Consider the following 21,820-nt stretch of genomic DNA (forward strand, 5'->3'; position numbering starts at 1 on the left):
GTCTTACGTGTGGGAAATTGCCCCTAGAATTCGGAGGAATTCGCAATGATCAACGGCATGAGGATGCAGAAGGCCTTCTGCATTGGAAACCACTGAATTAAAGACACGCTATGTCTGTCCAAAAACATATGGCCTGTAATGGAAAAAATTTCATAGTGCTCCCTCCACTGATAAAAGAAATTCTGGGTTAGCCACTCATACAAATCTGTGGAAGTGAATGCCTAAGGAGAGGCAACCGTAACAAAAAATCTGAATAATGAACAAAAAAAATCTACAAATCGGAGCGTCGTATATCAAGAACATGGTAGCAAATCTAAAAATCTTACAACAGAAATTGTAAGCATCTGTTTATAGTAGACTCAGTGACCTGAAATGGACAGAAGATAAGGACTTCTGGTCAGACGAATACAGGATAGTATAGACAGATCAAGCAATTCCATCAGATTACGGGATGGTGGTCTACGGGCATACAGCTAACGCCCGATATGTGTTCCAAAGAGTACACATTGGGCCCATTTCCTGGCCATCAATTTGAGGTCACTGTAATGCCCATCAAACAACTGTAGTACGATTCTGACCTTGAAACACCTACAGTTACCCTGTAGGAATATGTCATCGCCATAGCGGGAGACTTCAAGCGATGCAGTTGGTCCACAATAATGTTCACGCAGTTCATTGCTCTTATGATGCCTTCGAATACCACCGCAGGTCTCATGGAAAATCAACTAACTGTACCAACATAATTCTGCCTCACCGACCTGCATCTGTGGTCCTGTCAATGTTTCAGGTAACCATTTGCCAGGATGACGCCGTGTAAGGCCCCAACCATCGACCTGTTTTTCCCTCTACAGTTCCCTCTAGTACCATGTAAGTGAGTCCCTGATGTCTGGACAGATGTCCTATCATCGCGTACCTTCTCCTTGTCAATTTACTTTTTATACCTGGGATTCACAGTCATGTAGAACTTTATAAAAGACAGAGTATTTACGCCAGTGACCGTAACACTTTCTTTATTTGACGATTGTAACAGCGTCACGAATGTTTTAAATACTAATGACAACGACATATAAATGTGCCAGCTTATTTTAAATTGATATGGCCTAAAGCCACAAAAATCTGCACTTGATAATGTTCTAAGGCCGAAATTGCAATCGTGAAATAAAGAAAGTTTTAGTCACTAGCGTAAATATGATGTCTTTTATAAAGTTCTCCTTGTCAGTTTTTCCACATATTCCTTTCCTCACCGATTCTGCTTGGAACCTCCTTATTCCTTACCTTATCAATCCACTTAAGTTTCAAAATTTGTCTGTAGCACCACGTTTCAAATCCTTCGATTCTCTTTAGTTCTGGTTTTCCAACAGTCCATGTTTCACATACATACAATGCTGTTCTCTAAATGTACGTTCTCAGAAATTTGTTACACAAATCAAGGCCTATGTTCGATACTAGTAGAATTTTTTTGGCCAGGAAAGCCCTATTTCCGGTGTTACTCTGCTTTTGATGTCCTACTTGCTCCGTCCGTCATTGTTTCTTTTGCTGGCTGGGTAGTAGAATTCCTTAACCTCATCTACTTATCTACTTCGTTACCACCGATCCTGATGTTAAGTTTCTCGCTGTTCTCGTTTTTGCTACTTCTTATGACTTTCTTCGATTTATTTTCAGTCAATATTCTTTACTCATTACAGCTTTCATTCCGTTCAGCAGATCCTGTAATTCTTCTTCACCTTCACTCAGGATAGCAATTTCATCTGCAAATCCTTTCACCTAGAATTTTGATTCCTCTCCTGAACCATTTTTTATTTCCATCATCGCTTCTTTCGTGTACTGAACAGTAGGGGCGAAAGACTAGATCCGTGTCTTACAACCTTTTGAATCCGAGCACTTCGTTCTTGGTCATCCACTCTTATTATTCCCTCTTGGCTCTTGTACATATTGTACATATATTTCCCGTCTCTCCCTATAGCTTACCTCTATTTTTCTCAGAGTTTCGAACATCTTACACCATTCCACATTGTCGAACGCTTTTTACAGTTCGATAAAACCTATTAATATGTTTTGATTTCTGTTTAATCGTGCTTCCGTTGTCAACCGCAATGTCAGGAGTGCTTCTATGGTGTATGTGCCTTTCCTAAAGCCAAACTGATCGTCATCTAACACGCTCTCAATCTTCTTTTTCATTCTTCTGTATATCATTCTCGTAAGCACCTTGATGCTTGAGCTGTTGATTGTGTGATATTTCTTGCACTTATCAGCTCTTGCGCTCTCCGGAATTGTGTGGATGATATTTTTTCCGAAAGTCAGATGGTATGCCGCCAGACTCAGACATTTTACATACCAATGTGAATAGTTGTATTTTCGCTATAATGGCTGCCTATTCACCTCTCTTCCTCTTACATTCTTTCTTTACTGCGTCACATGCCCACAATTTACCCTGGAGGTATTCACCTTCTTGATGGGCAGTGGTCATCATCTGTTGGCTCATCAGTCTACGTAAACCGCATTGTGCTAGATCTAGACTTCCTGATTAGCATCATGCTTGTTTGTGCTGCCTTGGTAAAATTATTGGCACGCTTTCACTACGGATGGACACGACATTGTATTTGGTCCATACACCACCAGAATGTAAAGGCGAATCTATGTGCAAGTTAGACGTTTTACGTACAAGAATTGTGCTGTATGGCATACTTCAACTTTGGAATACGTTTCCAGTTGCCACATCATTTCACTCCCAAATAATTACCCACCTGTTATCCGTACCGATGGAGAGCTGTGTCTGCGGGACACCCGGAAGAATGGGCCACCCTTGTTGCTCAACCGTCTAAGCGGCACTGAATGAGTAACTCAGTGTCTGAATGGAGACAGTGAAGTTATATAGTAAACTTCAGGTAGTAACAGCGAATGAAGTGTTCAAAAACCACAAAAATAGGAGGTATACATGGAAAAGTGGTGGAAACACGTGAAGATACCAGCCGGATTACGTCATGGTGGGACAGGTATTCTGATATCAGATATGTATTGTAATCCAAACCCAGGAGCAGATCTAGATCCTGATCCTAATTTATTATGATGTAGAGACGGATGAAGCTTAAGAGAATCGCCAGGCAGAATTTACGCTGACGAACGATGATATTCATTTGAAATTTTCTGAGGATTCGGGTAATGCGAAAATAATACCACAGTATGCAGATCCATTGAAGAGGAATACACATCTATCGAAACAGCTGCCACAGAAGCTGGACTGACAAATGTATGTCCAAGGAAGGTAACTGCGTAGAACCATTGGGTAATAGAAGAAATATTCCGACTGACCGACGAATGCAGGAGGTACAAAAATGCTAGGAAAAAGACAGGAATACTTGTATGCAACTTACGACTGAAACGAGCATAAAGTTAATGGAAGCTAAGACGAAATGGTTGCAGGAAGAACGTGAAGAAATCAAACAATAATGGTGATCGAAAAAGCACATTCGGCACAGAGAAAAAGCGAAAGAAACCTTGGTAAAATTAAAGACAAAGTTATAAATATTAAGCAAAAAATGGTTCTGAGGTCATCAGTCCCCTAGACTTAGAACTACGCAAACCTAACTAACCTAAGGACATCACACACACCCATGTCCGAGGAAGGATTCGAACCTGTGACCGTAGCAGCCACGTGGTTCCGGGATGAAAAATATTAAGCGTGAAGGAGAAGTTCCGTTGCTAAACGTTCAGCATAGAACGGGTAGACGGCACGAATACTCTGAACGCATCTGTGAGGGGGAGAATATGTCTTATAACGTGATAATAGAAGAAATGGAATTTGAAGACCTAGGACAGTCAGTATTACAGCCAGAATTTAACAGAGCTTTAGAAGACACACTGTCAAATAAGGGTGAAGCCATAGACAACGTTCCTCCGAAATTCCTAAAATCATATGGGGAGTGGCAGCCAAACGACTATTGAAGTTGGTGGGTAGAATCTATGAGACTGGAGACATATCATCAGACACGGAAAAACATCGACAACTCAGTTCCAAAGGCAGTAGTGGCAGACAAGAGTGAGTACTGCATAGTCATAGTAATGGTTTCTTGCATCGTACTTGTCTACAAGAACAATGTATAGAAGAATGGAGAAAAAAATCGAGATTCTGTTACATGATGTTCAATTCGACAAAGAAGAATGGAGAAGAAAATCGAGATTCTGTTACATTATGCTCAGTTCCTCTTAATGAGAAGAAACTGACCCAGAGACGCATTGCGCTTCATAATGGAAGCAAGACAAGAAAAATGAGGATACGTTCATTGAAAGTGTCGACCAAGAAAGAGAGTTCAGCAGTGTAAAATAGTCCCAGATGTTCAAAATTCTCAGAAAAAGTGATTGTATGCTGCAGGAAAAGGCAGGTAATACATGATTTGTATAAGAATCAAGAAGGAACAATAAGGCTGGAAAGTAAAGAACGAAATGCTCTGATTAAAGGTTTTTGTCCACAACAGTTCAGTCTACCGAAGAAACAAAGACGGAAATAAAAGAAATTTTCAGGGATGGGATTAAAATCAAGCATGAAAGGATATCGATGATGAGATTCGCTGGTGACATTACTACACTCAAACTAAGCGAGAAAGAATTATTACAGGACGTACTGAATATACTGCTCGCAGAACATTGATACAGAATAAAGCGAAAATTGACGAAAGTAATGTAGAGTGGTAGAAATGAGGTTAATCGGAAACCTAATATCGAAATTGGGGACCTTGAAATACACTGAAGCGCCAAGGAATACGGCGCATCGGTCGGCAACGCCTATATAACACAACAAGTGTGTGGCGCAGTTGTCAGATCGGTTACTGCTGCTACGATGGCACGTTATCAGGATTTAAGTTTCAACATGGTGTTGTAGTCAGCGCACGAGCGATGGGGCTCAGCATCTCCGAGGTCGTGATGATAGTGTGGATATTCCCGTACAACCATTTCACGAGTGTACCGTGATTATCAGGATGCGGAAAAACATCAAATCTCCGACACTGCTGCGGCGGGAACTAGATCCTGCAAGATCGGGACCAACGCCATCTGGAGAGAATCTTTCAATGTGACGGAGGCGGAACCCTTCCGCAAATTGCTGCAGATTTCAGTTCTGAGCCATCAACAAGTGTCAGCGTGCGAACCATTCAACGAAACATCATCAATATCGGCTTTCGGATCCCAAGGCCCACTCGTGTATTCTTGATGACTGCACCACATGAAGCTTTACTCCTCGCCTGTACCCGTCCACACCGACATTGGACTGTTGATGACTGGAAACGTGTTGCCTGGTCTGACGAGTCTCGTTTCAAATTATATCGAGCGGATGGGCGTTTACGGGTATGGAGACAACTTCATGACTCCGTGGACCCTGCATGTCAACAGGGGAATGTTCAAGCTGTTGGAGGCTCTGTAATGGTGTGGAGCGTATGCAGTTGGAGTGATAGGGGACCGCTGATACGTCTAGATACGACTGTGACACGTACATAAGAATCCTGTCTGATCACCTGCAACTCCTGTCTGATAACCTGCATCCATTCATGTCCATTGTGCGCTCTGATGGATTTGAGCAATACCAGCAGGACAACGCGACAGCCACACGTCCAGAATTGCCGCAGAGTGGCTCCAGGAACACTCTTCTGAGTTTAAACGCTTACGCTGGCCATCTAACTCCCTAGACATGAACATTATTGAGCATATCTGGGATGCCTTGCAACATGCTGTTTAGAAGAGATCTCCACCTCCTCGTACTCTTACGCATTTATGGACAGCCCTGCAGGATTCATGGTATAAGTTCCCTCTAGCACTACCTCAGACATTAGTCGTGTCCACGCCACGTCATGCTGCGGCACTTCTGCGTGCTCGCGGGGCCCTACACGATATTAGGCTGGTGTACCAGTTTCTTTGGCTCTTGTAACGTGTAACATGTAAAAACAAAATGCAACCAGTCGTCCATTGAGTGGTGGCAAATTGCCTTAAGCTCCGTCAAATGGCCGTTGGCGTGTACGGCAGGATACGTATGAAAGCAAATTTCGAGGGAGCGTCATGGTCTGTGGAATGTGTTCCTGCCATTCCTTAGATGATATCGTGTTCTGTATGACACAGTGGATCAATAAAAGTATGCATCCATCCTTGTTGACCATGTCCACCCCTATATGCAGTTTGTTTCTCTTTTTCAAGATTTCATCTATCAGTTGGACAAAGGAATGTGTCACATGGTTTGTAGTCTACGTGCGTGTTTCTAATAGCACCAGGATGAGTTTAGCATTCTCCCCTGTCTACCACCCTCCCAGGATTTAAACCTAATCGAGAATCTGTGGGAAGACCTCAGTGGGTCTGTTCGCGCCATAGATCCTCAGACCGGAAACCTAGCGCAGCTGGCCACTGTATTGGAGTCGACATGGGTCCCATCCCTATTAATACCTTCCAGTGTCTCACTGACTCTTTTCATGCACGTCTCGCAGTGGACAGCGCCCCAAAAGGTGGTTATTCAGCATGTCGAAAGGTGATCACGTAATGTAACTGGATAGCGTATGTTACTCAGAATAGAAGAAACCGGTATGTCTCTGCCTGTGCACGCGCGCGCGTGTGTGTGTGTGTGTTTGTGTGTGTGTGTGTGTGTTTGTGTTTTTGCAGTACAGAGAACTGATAGTTAAGAAGAAATTAAATATGTGCTAAGTGCAACATAAAACAAGAACCTGTGAAATAAATAAAAGCTACAACATATGGAATGTAAGTATAGATAAATCAGTAGGAAGTCAACAGATTAGGTTTGTATCTCATTAATAGGTAACAGAAAGAAGATAAAGCCAAACACACACACAGACACAAACACACGAAACACTCAAATGGTATACTCATTTTATTACAAATTCGGCAGCTTTGTTCGATTTTTTTCTTCTGCTTATTGTGTTCACCATTTGATTAACATGCATAAATATTGATACATAAAAGGACAGCTAACTTCTTTTTTTTCTTTTTGTAATATTGTCCACTCACCTTCATAGTATTATAATGGTCTGCTCAACAGATCACACTGAAGGGCTATAGTATCAGAAGTTCATGTACAATGCAGTACACTGTTTTTTTCTTTGTGAGTGGGACGGGGAGGAAGGTGGCCGCAAGCTTGAGAGATAAATATGTCGCACACGTTTTCAACAGTTATTTGATTTGTTTCTACTTGTAAATAACTGTGTTTAGTGGGAGCTTGTACGTAGAATGTGCTAAATAAGACGCCAGTGTGTTACCAGTATGCAAAATTATGTGCTGACGTACAAAAAACACAGAAATGCACAAATATCGAAATGAAGTAAAGAAGGAGCAGACTGTATCATCGCCAATGTTGGGCAAATTCGCTGTTTTTCGAGACATTTTCAGAGATACATGCAAGCCGTTCTGCAATGCCATAGTAGAGAAGTGTATTAGAACAGACTCGACAGTTCTATATGTAGTGGCATGGCAAGACAGCCAAGTCACAATGAGAGGAAGCCGAAAGGCACGCGTTAAAAGCTCACGCAGTCTGGTGTGAGGTCTGGAACAAGGTAAAGTAATTATCCTATAAAGAAAAGAACGTAGTTCTTGGAATACTTAGCTTTAATCCACAATTGTAGAACATCGTTCTTGATGATACATGCTTCACATAATAAATATCAATTGAATACGGCGCCTTGCTAGGTCGTAGCAAATGACGTAGCTGAAGGCTATGCTAACTATCGTCTCGGCAAATGAGAGCGTATTTGTCAGTGAACCTTTCCTAGCAAAGTCGGCTGTACAACTGGGGCGAGTGCTAGTAAGTCTCTCTAGACCTGCCGTGTGGTGGCGCTCGGTCTGCAATCACTGACAGTGGCGACACGCGGGTCCGACGTATACTAATGGACCGCAGCCGATTTAAAGGCTACCACCTAGCAAGTGTGTTGTCTGGCGGTGACACCACACTATACAGTGCCATAAAAACCTAAAAATTATTGTGGCTGTGCCAGAAAAAAAATGTTAGATTAGATTAGATTATATCTGCTTTCATTCCAATTGATCCGTAGTGAGGAGGTCCTCCAGGATGTAGAACATGTCAGAATAACAACAATACATGAAAAATATTTACAACTAAAACAAATAAGCTAATGTACCATTCCACAGGTCCCAAGTGGAATGATCGTCATTTTTTAATGTACACTATATGAAAGAGTCATTTTACAAATACTAATGCACTCAATTTAAAATAAAAAAGCTTTTTTATTTATTTATAAGGTACTAAACGTGTAATACAACTAATATAATACTTATTTACAATGAACACATTACTGCACTGAAATGGTGCAGAAGTTAGATTGTACTTACACACACACACACACACACACACACATATTTATAAGGAACACATAAATGCACTGACATTGTGCAGAAGTTATATTGTACTTATGTATATACACAAATCAGTTGGTTTTTCTGAGAAATTCATCAACGGAGCAAAAGTAATTGGCCACCAATAAATCCTTTAGGGTCTCTTAAACTGAATTTCATTGGTTGTTATGATTTTTATGGCTGCTGGAAAGTTACTGAAAATGTATGTTCCTGCATAATGCACACCTTTTTGTACAAGACTAAGTGAGTTTAAATCCTTGTTATTCTTATTTCTAGTATTGATTTCATGAATTGAGCTGTTGGTTTGAAAAAGTGATATATTTTTAATGACAAATTTCATTAAGAAATACATATATTGGGAAGCAGTAGTTAGTATCCCTAGTTCCCTAAACAGGCTTCTGCAGGATGTTCTTGAGTTCGCACCACATATAACTCTTACTGCACGTTTTTGTGCCCGGAAAACTTTAGCTTGGCTTGATGAATTACCCCAAAAAGTATTCCCGTATGACATTATGGAATGAAAGTAAGCATATGTCTGACACTATTCGAATTGCAAATAGAGATTTGTTAAGTCGCTTCAGCAGTTCTGTGGTGTGCTCCTCCCAGTTGAATTTATTATCAAGCCGTAATCTCAAGAATTTAACACTGTCCACTTCTTCTATCTGCTTGTCATCGTAGGTTAGGCATATACTCGTGGGACAACCCTTACAAGTTCTGAACTGCATGTAGTGTGTTTTTCAAAGTTTAGTGAGAAGGAATTGGCTAGAAACCAGTGATTAATCTCCACAAATATTTTATTAGCTGATCTTTCTAAGACTACAGTTGATTTGCTATTTATTGCAATGTATGTATCATCGGCAAACAAAACGAACTTGGCATCTGGTAATGGTACTAATGAAAGGTCATTGATTTACACAAGAAAAAGTAATGGCCTCAAAATGGAACCTTGTGGGACCCCACATGTAATTAGTTCCCAGTTGTATAATGCCTGATAGCTTGATACATGTCCATTTCCTAATAACACCAGGTACATCTGACCTGTGTCACGTGGACAAGGAAAGAGCCTAGTTTATTTCAGGTATTGAATAAAATCTACAGCACTAGTCATGTAATGACATTCAAAATTAATAGGGAGCATCACGGGCAAACCTTCACCTTCCAGTGGTTACGTGACCATGGTGACAACACAAAATCTGTTTTGCACAGCTCTGGATAACTCCAGCCGCATTTCCACTCTGTGGCTGTACTGACAGGAGGGTGTGCCGGTGTTGCAGCCGCAGGACGAAGTGCTGCGCACGGTGCTGCGCGTGCTGCGCGCGGTGTGGGCCGAGGCGGACGTGTGGTCGCGGACGGCTGCTCGGAGCGCGCTCGAGGTGCGCATCCTGGCCGTGGCTAGTTCGGCGCGCGGCCGCGGCCTGGCTGCGGCGCTGTTGGCGGAGTCGCTGCGGATGGCCAAGGAGGAGTTGCGGCTGCCGCTGGCGCTCATCCTCTGTACCAGCGCATTCTCCGCCAAGCTGTCGCAGCAAGCGGGCATGCGGCTCGTCTACGAGAAGCCGTACTGTCAAACCGATATGCCGGCGCAGCCGCCACAGCCGCACGACAGGATCGCGATTTACATGCTGGACCTGCAGGACTAACAGGTAACTTGACATTGTTTACAGTGTATACCAGTGTGGTCAATGAACAATGTAGCTAGTGGACTTTTTCACTCATCTACATCTACATTTATACTCCGCAAGCCACACAACGGTATGTGGCGGAGGGCACTTTACGTGCCACTGTCATTACCTCCCTTTCCTGTTCCAGTCGCGTATGGTTCGCGGGAAGAACGACTGCCGGAAAGCCTCCGTGCGCGCTCAAATCTCTCTAATTTTATATTCGTGATTTCCTCGGAAGGTATAAGTAGGGGGAAGCAATGTATTCCATACCTCATCCAGAAACGCACCCTCTCGAAACCTGGACAGCAAGCAACACCGCGATGCAGAGAGCCTCTCTTGCAGAGTCTGCCACTTGAGTTTGCTAAACATCTCCGTATCGCTATCACGCTTACCAAATAACCCTGTGACGAAACGCGCCGCTCTTCTTTGGATCTTTTCTATCTCCTCAGTCAACCCGACCTGGTACAGAACCCACACTGATGAGCAATACTCAAGTATAGGTCGAACGAGTGTTTTGTAAACCACTTCCTTTCTTGATGGACTACATTTTCTAAGGACTCTCCCAATGAATCTCAACCTGGCACCCGCAGTACCAACAATTAATTGAATAGTTACGTACATTTATTCTATTGCGGGTGGACTGGCAGATGTCCAAGTATTTCATTATAAAATTTAAGGTAGCAGGGAAATTTCCACCAATACGATAGTGACGCACATTTTCTTTATTATGAGCTTTGTGAGGTGGAAGCTCATCTAAGTTGTCGGTCGAGAATCTAATATGGGAATATATGATCACTCAGATGAAAGTTCTCGAAATTAGCGCACATCACTTCACTCCCGCATGCAAATGTCAGCATAGCTGTCTTAAAAGAACTTCTTCTTTTGCTTGCGCCTTTGCCCCCAGTTTTCGCAGGGTCGGCGTGGTTACAATTGGATTTGGCAAGGTTAGTTGGAAGGGGTGGCCGAATGTCTTTCCTGCCGGTACCACAGCTGTTTGAATCTACTTTTTTTTATTTATTTTTCCTTGTTTTTTTTTTTTTTTTTTTTTTTTTTTTTTTTTTTTTTTTTTTTTTTTTTTTTTTTTTGTCATCAGTCTACTGAGTGGTTTGATGCGGCCCGCCACGAATTCCTTTCCTGTGCTAACCTCTTCATCTCAGAGCAGCACTTGCAACCTACGTCCTCAATTATTTGCTTGACGTATTCCAATCTCTGTCTTCCTCTACAGTTTTTGCTCTCTACAGCTCCCTCTAGTACCATGGAAGTCATCCCCTCATGTCTTAGCAGATGTCCTATCATCCTGTCCCTTCTCCTTATCAGTGTTTTCCACATATTCCTTTCCTCTCCGATTCTGCGTAGAACCTCCTCATTCCTTACCTTATCAGTCCACCTAATTTTAAACATTCGTCTATAGCACCACATCTCAAATGCTTCGATTCTCTTCTGTTCCGGTTTTCCCACAGTCCATGTTTCACTACCATACAGTGCTGTACTCCAGACGTACATCCTCAGAAATTTCTTCCTCAAATTAAGGCCGGTATTTGATATTAGTAGACTTCTCTTAGCCAGAAATGCCTTTTTTGCCATAGCGAGTCTGGTTTTGATGTCCTCCTTGCTCCGTCCGTCATTGGTTATTTTACTGCCTAGGTAGCAGAATTCTTTAACTTCATTGACTTCGTGACCATCAATCCCAATGTTAAGTTTCTCGTTGTTCTCATTTCTACTACTTCTCATTACCTTCGATTTATTCTCAGTCCATTCTGTTTACTCAGTAGACTGTTCATTCCACTCAACAGATCATGTAATTCTTCTTCACTTTCATTCACGATAGCAATGTCATCAGCGAATCGTATCGTTGCTATCCTTTCACCTTGAATTTTAGTTTCACTCCCGAACCTTTCTTTTATTTCCATCATTGCTTCCTCGATGTACAGATTGAAGAGTAGGGGCGAAAGGCTACAGCCTTGTCTTACACCCTTCTTAATACGAGCACTTCGTTCTTGATCGTCCACTCTTATTATTCCCTCTTGGTTGTTGTACATATTGTATATGACCCGTCTCTCCTTGTAGCTTACCCCTACTTTTTTCAGAATCTCGAACAGCTTGCACAATTTTATATTGTCGAGCGCTTTTTCCAGGTCGACAAATCCTATGAAAGTGTCTTGATTTTTCTTTAGCCTTGCTTCCATTATTAGCCGTAACGTCAGAATTGCCTCTCTCGTCCCTTTACTTTTCCTAAAGCCAAACTGATCGTCACCTCGCGCATTATCAATTTTCTTTTCCATTCTTCTGTATATTATTCTTGTAAGCAGCTTCGATGCATGAGCTGTTAAGCTGATTGTGCGATAATTCTCGCACTTGTCAGCTCTTGCCGTCTTCGGAATTGTGTGGACGATGCTTTTCCGAAAGTCAGATGGTATATCGCCAGACTCATATATTCTACACACCAACGTGAATAGTCGTTTTGTTGCCACTTCCACCAATGATTTTAGAAATTCTGATGGAATGTTATCTATCCCTTCTGCCTCCAAAGCTCTTTTAAATTCCGATTCTAATACTGGATCCCCTATTTCTTCTAAATCGACTCCTGTTTCTTCTTCTATCACATCAGACAAATCTTCACCCTCATAGAAGCTTTCAATGTATTCTTTCCACCTATCTGCTCTCTCCTCTGCATTTAACAGTGGAATTCCTGTTGCACTCTTAATGTTACCACCGTTGCTTTCAATGTCACCAAAGGTTGTTTTGACTTCCCTGTATGCTGAGTCTGTCCTTCCGACAATCATATCTTTTTCGATGTCTTCACATTTTTCCTGCAGTCATTTCGTCTTAGCTTCCCTGCACTTCCTATTTATTTCATTCCTCAGCGACTTGTATTTCTGTATTCCTGATTTTCCCGGAACATGTTTGTACTTCCTCCTTTCATCAATCAACTGAAGTATTTCTTCTGTTACCCATGGTTTCTTCGCAGCTACCTTCTTTGTACCTATGTTTTCCTTCCCAACTTAAGTGATGGCCCTTTTTAGAGATGTCCATTCCTCTTCAACTGTACTGCCTACTGCGCTATTGCTTATTGCTGTATCTAATGCGTTAGAGAACTTCAAACGTATCTCGACATTCCTTAGTACTTCTGTATCCCACTTCTTTGCGTGTTGATTCTTCCTGACTAATGTCTTGAACTTCAGCGTACTCTTCATCACTACTAGATTGTGATCTGAGTCTATGTCTGCTCCTGGGTATGCCTTACAATCCAGTATCTGATTTCGGAATCTCTGTCTGACCATGATGTAATCTAATTGAAATCTTCCCATATCTCCCGGCCTTTTCCAAGTATACCTCCTCCTCTTGTGATTCTTGAACAGGGTATTCGCTATTACTAGCTGAAACTTGTTACAGAACTCAATTAGTCTTTCTCCTCTTTCATTCCTTGTCCCAAGCCTCTCCTGTAACCTTTTCTTCTCCTCCTTCCCCTACAACTGCATTCCATTCGCCCATGACTATTAGATTTTCGTCCCCCTTTACAAACTGCATTACCATTTCAATATCCTCATACACTTTCTCTAACTGTTCATCTTCAGCTTGCGACGTCGGCATCTATACCTGAACTATCGTTGTCGGTGTTGGTCTGCTGTCGATTCTGATTAGAACAACCCGGTCACTGAATTGTTCACAGTAACACACCCTCTGCCCTACCTTCCTATTCATAACGAATCCTACACCTGTTATACCATTGCCTGCTGCTGTTGATATTACCCGATACTCATCTGACCAGAAATCCTTGTCTTCCTTCCACGTCACTTCACTGACCCCTACTATATCTACATTGAGCCTTTGCATTTCCCTTTTCAGATTTTCTAGTTTCCCTACCACGTTCAAGCTTCTGACATTCCACGCCCCGACTCGTAGAACGTTATCCTTTCGTTGATTATTCAATCTTTTTCTCCTGGTAACCTCCCCCTTGGCAGTCCCCTCCCGGAGATCCGAATGGGGGACTATTCCGGAATCTTTTGCCAATGGAGAGATCATCATGACACTTCTTCAAATACAGGCCACATGTCCTGTGGATACACGTTACGTGTCTTTAATGCAGTGGTTTCCATTGCCTTCTGCATCCTCATGTCGTTGATCATTGCTGATTCTTCCGCCTTTAGGGGCAATTTCCCACCCCTAGGACAAGAGAGTGCCCTGAAACTCTATCCGCTCCTCCGCCCTCTTTGACAAGGCCGTTGGCAGAATGAGGCTGACTTCTTATGCCGGAAGTCTTCGGCCGCCAATGCTGATTATTTATCAACATTTAGGCAGTGGCGGGGATCGAACCCGGGACCGAAGACGTTTTGATTATGAATCAAAGACGCTACCCCTAGACCACGGGTACCCATTGCATCTACTGTAAACCATGAAAGAGAGCGAACGTGTTGCAAATTCTGCGAGTCGTGTAACTGAGGCGTTACGTGGGAACCAGCCCGGTAATCAGCTAGGAGGATGTGGAAAACAGCCTAAGAACCACATCCAGGCTGGCCAGCACACCGACTCTCGTCGCTAATCCGATGGGCGGAGTAGATCCGGGGCCGGTGCACCTACCTGAGTCCAGGAAGCAGCTCACTAGCGCTCTCGGCTAACCTGGCGGGTCCGTCTTAACAAACGAATCGTCGAATAATACTAGATATGTTATTAATGTGTCCAAATATCACATTACGTCAAATCCAAAATAGATCTTTCTGTATCATGTATTGCATACAGTCATAGCCAAAATTTTCACCAATAGACAGTGTGTGGAGGGGGAAAAATCGTAGCGGGAGACCAAGAGATGAAAACACTAAGCAGATTCAGAAGGATGTAGGTTGCAGTAAGTACTGGGAGATGAAGGAGATTGCACAGGATGGAGTAGCATGGAGAGCTGCATCAAACCAGTCTCAGGACTGAAGACCACAACATTAACAACAGACAAAAATTCAGTGCCCAAGCTAACAGCGATAATGACAGAAACAAAAACAAGTACCTTTCGCAAAGAAATCACATGTTGCACCCATGGTCTAGGAGTAGCACATTCGATTCATAGTCAAAGCATATTTGGTGCCGGATTCGAATCCGACCGCTGCTTATATTTTGAATAATAATCAGCATTGACAGGGGAAGACTTCCGGCATAAGAAGTCAGCCTCATTCTGCCAACGGGCTTGTCAAAGAGGGCGGAGGTGAGGACAGAGGTTCAGGGCACTCTCTTGTCCTAGGGGTGGTCAACTGCCCCTAAAGGTGGAAGAATCAGCAATGGTCAACGTCATGAGGATGCAGAAGGCAATGGAAACAACTCCATTAAAAACACGTAGCGTGTATCCACAGGACATGCAGCCTGTACTTGACGAAGGTCATGATGATCTCTCCATTCGCAAAAAGATTCCGGGATAGTTCCCCATTCGAATGTCCGGGAGGGAACTGCCAAGGAGGAGGTTACCATGAGAAAAAGATTGAATAATCAATGAAAGAATAACGTTTCACGAGTCGGGGCGTGGAATGTCAGATGCTTGAACGTGGTAGGGAAACTAGAAAATCTGAAAATGGAAATACAAAAACTCAATCTAGATATAGTAGGGTATCAGCGAAGTGGAAAGAAGAGATGAGTATTGGATAATATGAACAGCAGCAGAAATTGGTGTAATATCAGTAGGAATCGTTATGAATAGGAAGATAGGGCAGAGAGTGTGTTTCTGTGAACAGTTCAGTGACAGGGTCGTTCTTATCAGAATCGACAGCATACCAACATCAAAAACGATAGTTGAGGTATACATGCCGACGTCGCAAGCTGAAGATGAAGAGACAGAGAGGATATTGAAAGGGTAATACAGTATGTAAAGGGGGATGAAAATCCAGTAGTCATGGGGGACTGGAATGCAGACTAATTGAGTTCTCTAACAACTTTCAGCTAGTAATAGCGAATACCCTGTTCAAGAATCACAAGGGAGGAGGTATATTTGGAAAAGGCCGGGTGATGCGGGAAGATTTCAGATTACATTATGCTCAGACAGAGATTCCGAAATCAGATACTGGATTGTAAGGCGTACCCAGGAGCAGACATGGACTCAGATCACAATATAGTAGAGATGAAGAGTAGGCTGAAGTTAAAGACATTAGTCAGGAAGAATCAATACGCAAGGAAGTTGGATACGGGAGTACTAAGGAATGACGACATACGCTTGAAGTTCACTAAGGCTATAGGTACAGCAATAAGGAACATCTCAGTAGGCAGTTCAGTTGAAGAGGAATGGACATCTCTAAAAAGGGCCATCATAGAAGTTGGGAAGGAAAACATATGTACAAAGAAGGTAACTGCGAAGAAACCACGGGTAACAAAGAAATACTTCACTTGATTGATGAAAGGAGGAGCTACAATGCTCGGCGAAACTCAGGAATAGAGAAAACAAGTAGCTGAGGAATGAAATAAATAGAAAGCGCAGGGAAGCTAAGACGAAATGGCTGCAGGAAAAATATGAAGACATCGAAAAAGAAATTATTGTCAGAACGACAGACTCAGCATACAGGAAAGTCAAAACAACCTTCAGTGACATTACAAGCAAGGGTGATAACGTTAAGAGTGCAGCGGGAATTCCACTGCTAAATGCAAAGGAGAGAGTGAATAAGTGGAAAGAATACACTGAAAACTTCAATGGGGGGGAAGATTTGTCTGATGCGTTAGAAGAAGAAACAGGAGTCGATTTAGAAGAGACAGGGATCCAGTAATAGAATCAGAATTCAAAACAGCTTTGGAGGACTTAAGGTCAAGTAAGGCAGAAGTGATGGATAACATTCCGCCAGAATTTCTAAAATAGTTGCTGGAAGTGGCAACAAAACGACTATTCACTTTGGTGTGTAGAATATTTGAGTATGGCGACATATCATCTGACTTTCGGAAAAGCACTATTCACACAATTCCGGAGACAGCAATAGCTGCCGAGTGCGAGAATTATCGCATAATCAGCTCAACAGCTCACGCATCCAAGTTGCTTACAAGAATAATATACCCAAGAATGGAAAAGAAAATTGTGGATGCGCTAGATGACGATCAGTTTGGCTTTCGGAAAGGTAAAGGCACGAGAGAGGCAATTCTGACGCTGCGATTAATAATGGAAGCAAAGCTAAAGAAAAATCAAGACACTTTCATACGATATATCGATCTAAAAACAGTGTTCGACAATGTAAAATGTTAGAAATTCTGAAAAAAGTAGGGGTAAGCTACACTCCTTGAAATGGAAAAAAGAACACATTGACACCGGTGTGTCAGACCCACCATACTTGCTCCGGACACTGCGAGAGGGCTGTACAAGCAATGATCACACGCACGGCACAGCGGACACACCAGGAACCGCGGTGTTGGCCGTCGAATGGCGCTAGCTGCGCAGCATTTGTGCACCGCCGCCGTCAGTGTCAGCCAGTTTGCCGTGGCATACGGAGCTCCATCGCAGTCTTTAACACTGGTAGCATGCCGCGACAGCGTGGACGTGAACCGTATGTGCAGTTGACGGACTTTGAGCGAGGGCGTATAGTGGGCATGCGGGAGGCCGGGTGGACGTACCGCCGAATTGCTCAACACGTGGGGCGTGAGGTCTCCACAGTACATCGATGTTGTCGCCAGTGGTCGGCGGAAGGTGTACGTCCCCGTCGACCTGGGACCGGACCGCAGCGACGCACGGATGCACGCCAAGACCGTAGGATCCTACGCAGTGCCGTAGGGGACCGCACCGCCACTTCCCAGCAAATTAGGGACACTGTTGCTCCTGTGGTATCGGCGAGGACCATTCGCAACCGTCTCCATGAAGCTGGGCTACGGTCCCGCACACCGTTAGGCCGTCTTCCGCTCACGCCCCAACATCGTGCAGCCCGCCTCCAGTGGTGTCGCGACAGGCGTGAATGGAGGGACGAATGGAGACGTGTCGTCTTCAGCGATGAGAGGCGCTTCTGCCTTGGTGCCAATGACGGTCGTATGCGTGTTTGGCGCCGTGCAGGTGAGCGCCACAATCAGGACTGCATACGACCGAGGCACACAGGGCCAACACCCGGCATCATTTTGTGGGGAGCGATCTCCTACACTGGCCGTACACCACTGGTGATCGTCGAGGGGACACTGAATAGTGCACGGTACATCCAAACCGTCATCCAACCCATCGTTCTACCATTCCTAGACCGGCAAGGGAACTTGCTGTTCCAACAGGACAATGTACGTCCGCATGTATCCCGTGCCACCCAACGTGCTCTAGAAGGTGTAAGTCAACTACCCTGGCCAGCAAGATCTCCGGATCTGTCCCCCATTGAGCATGTTTGGGACTGGATGAAGCGTCGTCTCACGCGGTCTGCACGTCCAGCACGAACGCTGGTCCAACTGAGGCGCCAGGTGGAAATGGCATGGCAAGCCGTTCCACAGGACTACATCCAGCATCTCTACGATCGTCTCCATGGGAGAATAGCAGCCTGCATTGCTGCGAAAGGTGGATATACACTGTACTAGTGCCGACATTGTGCATGCTCTGTTGCCTGTGTCTATGTGCCTGTGGTTATGTCAGTGTGATCATGTGATGTATCTGACCCCAGGAATGTGTCAATAAAGTTTCCCCTTCCTGGGACAATGAATTCACGGTGTTCTTATTTCAATTTCCAGGGGTGTATATGTACAACAGCCAAGAGGGAATAATAAGAGTGGACGACCAAGAACGAAGTGCTCGTATTAAAAAGGGTGTAAGACAAGGACATAGCCTTTCGCCCCTACTGTTCAATCTGTACAGCGAGGAAGAAATGATGGAAATAAAAGAATGGTTCGGGAGTGAAACTAAAATTCAAGGTGAAAGGATAGCAACGATACGATTCGCTGATGACATTGCTATCGTGAATGAAAGTGAAGAAGAATTACATTATCTGCTGAGTGGAATGAACAGTCTACTGAGTAAACAGAATGGACTGAGAATAAATCGAAGGTAATGAGAAGTAGTAGAAATGAGAACAGCGAGAAACTTAACATCAGGATTGATGGTCACGAAGTAGATGAAGTTAAGGAATTCTGCTACGTAGGCAGTAAAATAACCAATGACGTACGGAGCGAGCAGGACATCAAAGGTAGACTAGCTAGGACAAGAAAGGCATTCTTTCCCAAGATAAGTCTACTAATACCAAATATCGGCCTTAATTTGGGGAAGAAATTTCTGAGAATGTACATATGGAGTACAGCTTTGTATCCTATTGAAGCATGGATTGTGGGAAAACCGGAACAGAAGAAAGTCGAAGCATTTGAGATGTGATGCTACAGACGAATGTTTAAAATTAGGTGGACTGATAAGGTAAGGAATGAGGAGGTTTTACGCAGAATCGGAGAGGAAAGGAATATGTGAAAAACACTGATAAGGAGATGGGACAGAATTATAGGACATTTATTAAGACATGAGGGAATGACTTCGATGGTTCTAGAGGGAGCTGTAGAGGGTAAAAACTGTAAAGAAAGATAGAGATTGGAATACATACAGCAAATAACTGAGGACGTAGGTTGCAACTGCTGCTCTGAGATGAAGAGGTTGGCACCGGAAAGTAATTCGTGGTACCAATCAGAAGACTGATGACAAAAAAATGCATTCATGTGTTGGAAATCCATATTCTTAGAGTATTGATTGTTCTGCTCACTATCAATTTACAATAAATGTTCAAATGAGTACCATTAACCTCAGTGCAGAGTTGTTATCCACACAGGAGAAAGTCTCAAGTTCTCATGAAAATTCCTGGTGTGTTCTGGATTTGTGTGGCTGCTAAAAGCATTCTTGCAACAAATTCCACCTCCGAGTCAACGTAGAATACACCTTAGCTTTGATGTAGCCCCAGGGAAAGAAGTCTGATAGGGTGAGGTCGGAGAATTGGCTAGTCAATGTACAGGTCGTCCACATGTGCAGTGCTGCACACTGACAAAGTAGCTGTCATGTAAGCGCTAGTGCTACCTACTGTTTACTGGCTCAGTGTCCAACAGTATGACATCGCAGCATGCTACATACTCAGACTAACATATGGTGTAACTACATTAGACACATTGACTTTTATTTGCTCTATTTCTACATTACTTATCCATGCTCAGTGTTCACACAGTATCGGTTTCTTACACATGGTTGCTTTACAAAATATATCTGCTTTTGTCTTGTTTATCATCCTTGTTAGTTTGGACACTGATTTTTTCAACACCCTGTTGACACCATACAGAGCACGCCTTTTACTGTTTATTAATAGATTTATGTCAACAAAAGAACAACATACATATTTAGACAACTCATTAATTGAATAAAAATATAAATAAGAAATCATTTCTTATAGGATGTGCTGAAAGATGCCAGGCAGCAGACAAGGATTCTCAGGGGTGGGGGTCGACTGTGGGATGCAGGGACAAAATGTACTGGAGATGTAGAAGAGACCAATGCGGTCTAGGTGTGGAGAATTTATGAGCTGGTTGTAACACATACGTTTGTACACCTCGTCAAATCAAATAAAATGTGTAGATAGAAGAGAAAAACTGTGCATAGACTGATGTATCTGCACATTTTAAAATACAGTTTTAAGATGGAGCTGTTGATGGACACCTGTTGTCATTCAAGTCTGAACGATGTGCAATAATGTCTTCGTGTTTCAAGAAAGTATCCCAAATTGAAATTCGTAAGAAACTGTCCTACCTGTTGGTCTACCAGTGTGGACTGTCCAAGAATCTCCAAAAAAGTTATGTGCCACTTACAACTAACTAACAAGACGTAATAACAGTGGCCGTAAAATATTCTGAGTGATGGAGAGTTGAGTATCAAACCTTGATGATGATGATAGGTTTCAGTTTAAAGGGATTGATGCTCTCCATTTCAACCAGTTTCTGAGTGAGCAGTGCTATGGAAACTGCATGTAATAAGCATTTGTACATGGATGCCTAGCAAAAGGCCATTGCTCACAGCACCACGTCTTCAACCAGAAAATGACAAAGACACTGAATTGTAGACATGATATATGCTCAGATTATTCTTTGTTTTGCTTTTTCACAAATCAAATACAGCATGGAATGTCCCATCGGTCCAATCAAGTTAGCATCAACATGAATCTGCATGTTTATTTCAACGCCAAGTTGTGGCTTTTCTTCTACATCTTTCTGATGAGCATGCTGTTGACAGCCACAACTTGTAAGATGAGAAAAGATGATGAAACGTACCAATCAACGTCTCAATTTGGTAGTTCTACAAGATATAATCATAAAAAAATTGCTCCAAGTGGACAATGCATCTCTGAAGACAAATGTGGACTGCCTTCATGAGTGAATTGAGGCTATTTTCAAAGTTACAACAGGTGTTGCTTTGTATTAGCGTGATGTATTACGCAGCTGAGGTGATTAAATTTATTGTCATTCCTTTTCTTGTCATTATAGAGGATATCCAATTCTGATTTGTGCGATGGAAACCAGATGAAAATAATGCTGCTTTTCCTATCGGCTACATACATATTTGGACCATAAACTCCATAAAACGCAATTTACTGGTGCAATCATGTAAGATAGAATACATAGAATGTGATTCACTGCGTCTGGTAATTTACCTACATGCTAATTGTGTTAACTATTGTTTAGTGTGTGTCTGTAAATTTACATTACGCTAATAGTGTTAATTGTTGTTTAGTATATAATGCAATGACTTGAAGCAAATATAGGTATAATATTATTTTTATTCCAAACGCCAGTCTAATAGTTTTAACTACATTACCACATAGGTGCGAATCGATCGCCGTAGACTAATTTCTGCTTGTCTAAATACTTTTCCCCAACAA

General features: G+C 42.8%; 1 protein-coding gene across 1 annotated transcript in view; it reads left to right on the plus strand.

Annotated features, from left to right (window-relative positions):
* Positions 1-21,820, plus strand: part of LOC124798620 — a 71,916-nt gene that overhangs the window by 45,266 nt on the left and 4,830 nt on the right. The window contains exon 3 of the mRNA XM_047262100.1: positions 9,630-9,995. Within this exon, the coding sequence (XP_047118056.1) occupies positions 9,630-9,992 (363 nt within the window). The 3' untranslated portion in view covers positions 9,993-9,995. The remainder of the gene's footprint in view (positions 1-9,629; positions 9,996-21,820) is intronic.

The sequence above is a fragment of the Schistocerca piceifrons genome, chromosome 1, assembly GCF_021461385.2.
Source record: "Schistocerca piceifrons isolate TAMUIC-IGC-003096 chromosome 1, iqSchPice1.1, whole genome shotgun sequence".
NCBI classification, from domain to species: Eukaryota; Metazoa; Arthropoda; class Insecta; order Orthoptera; family Acrididae; genus Schistocerca; species Schistocerca piceifrons.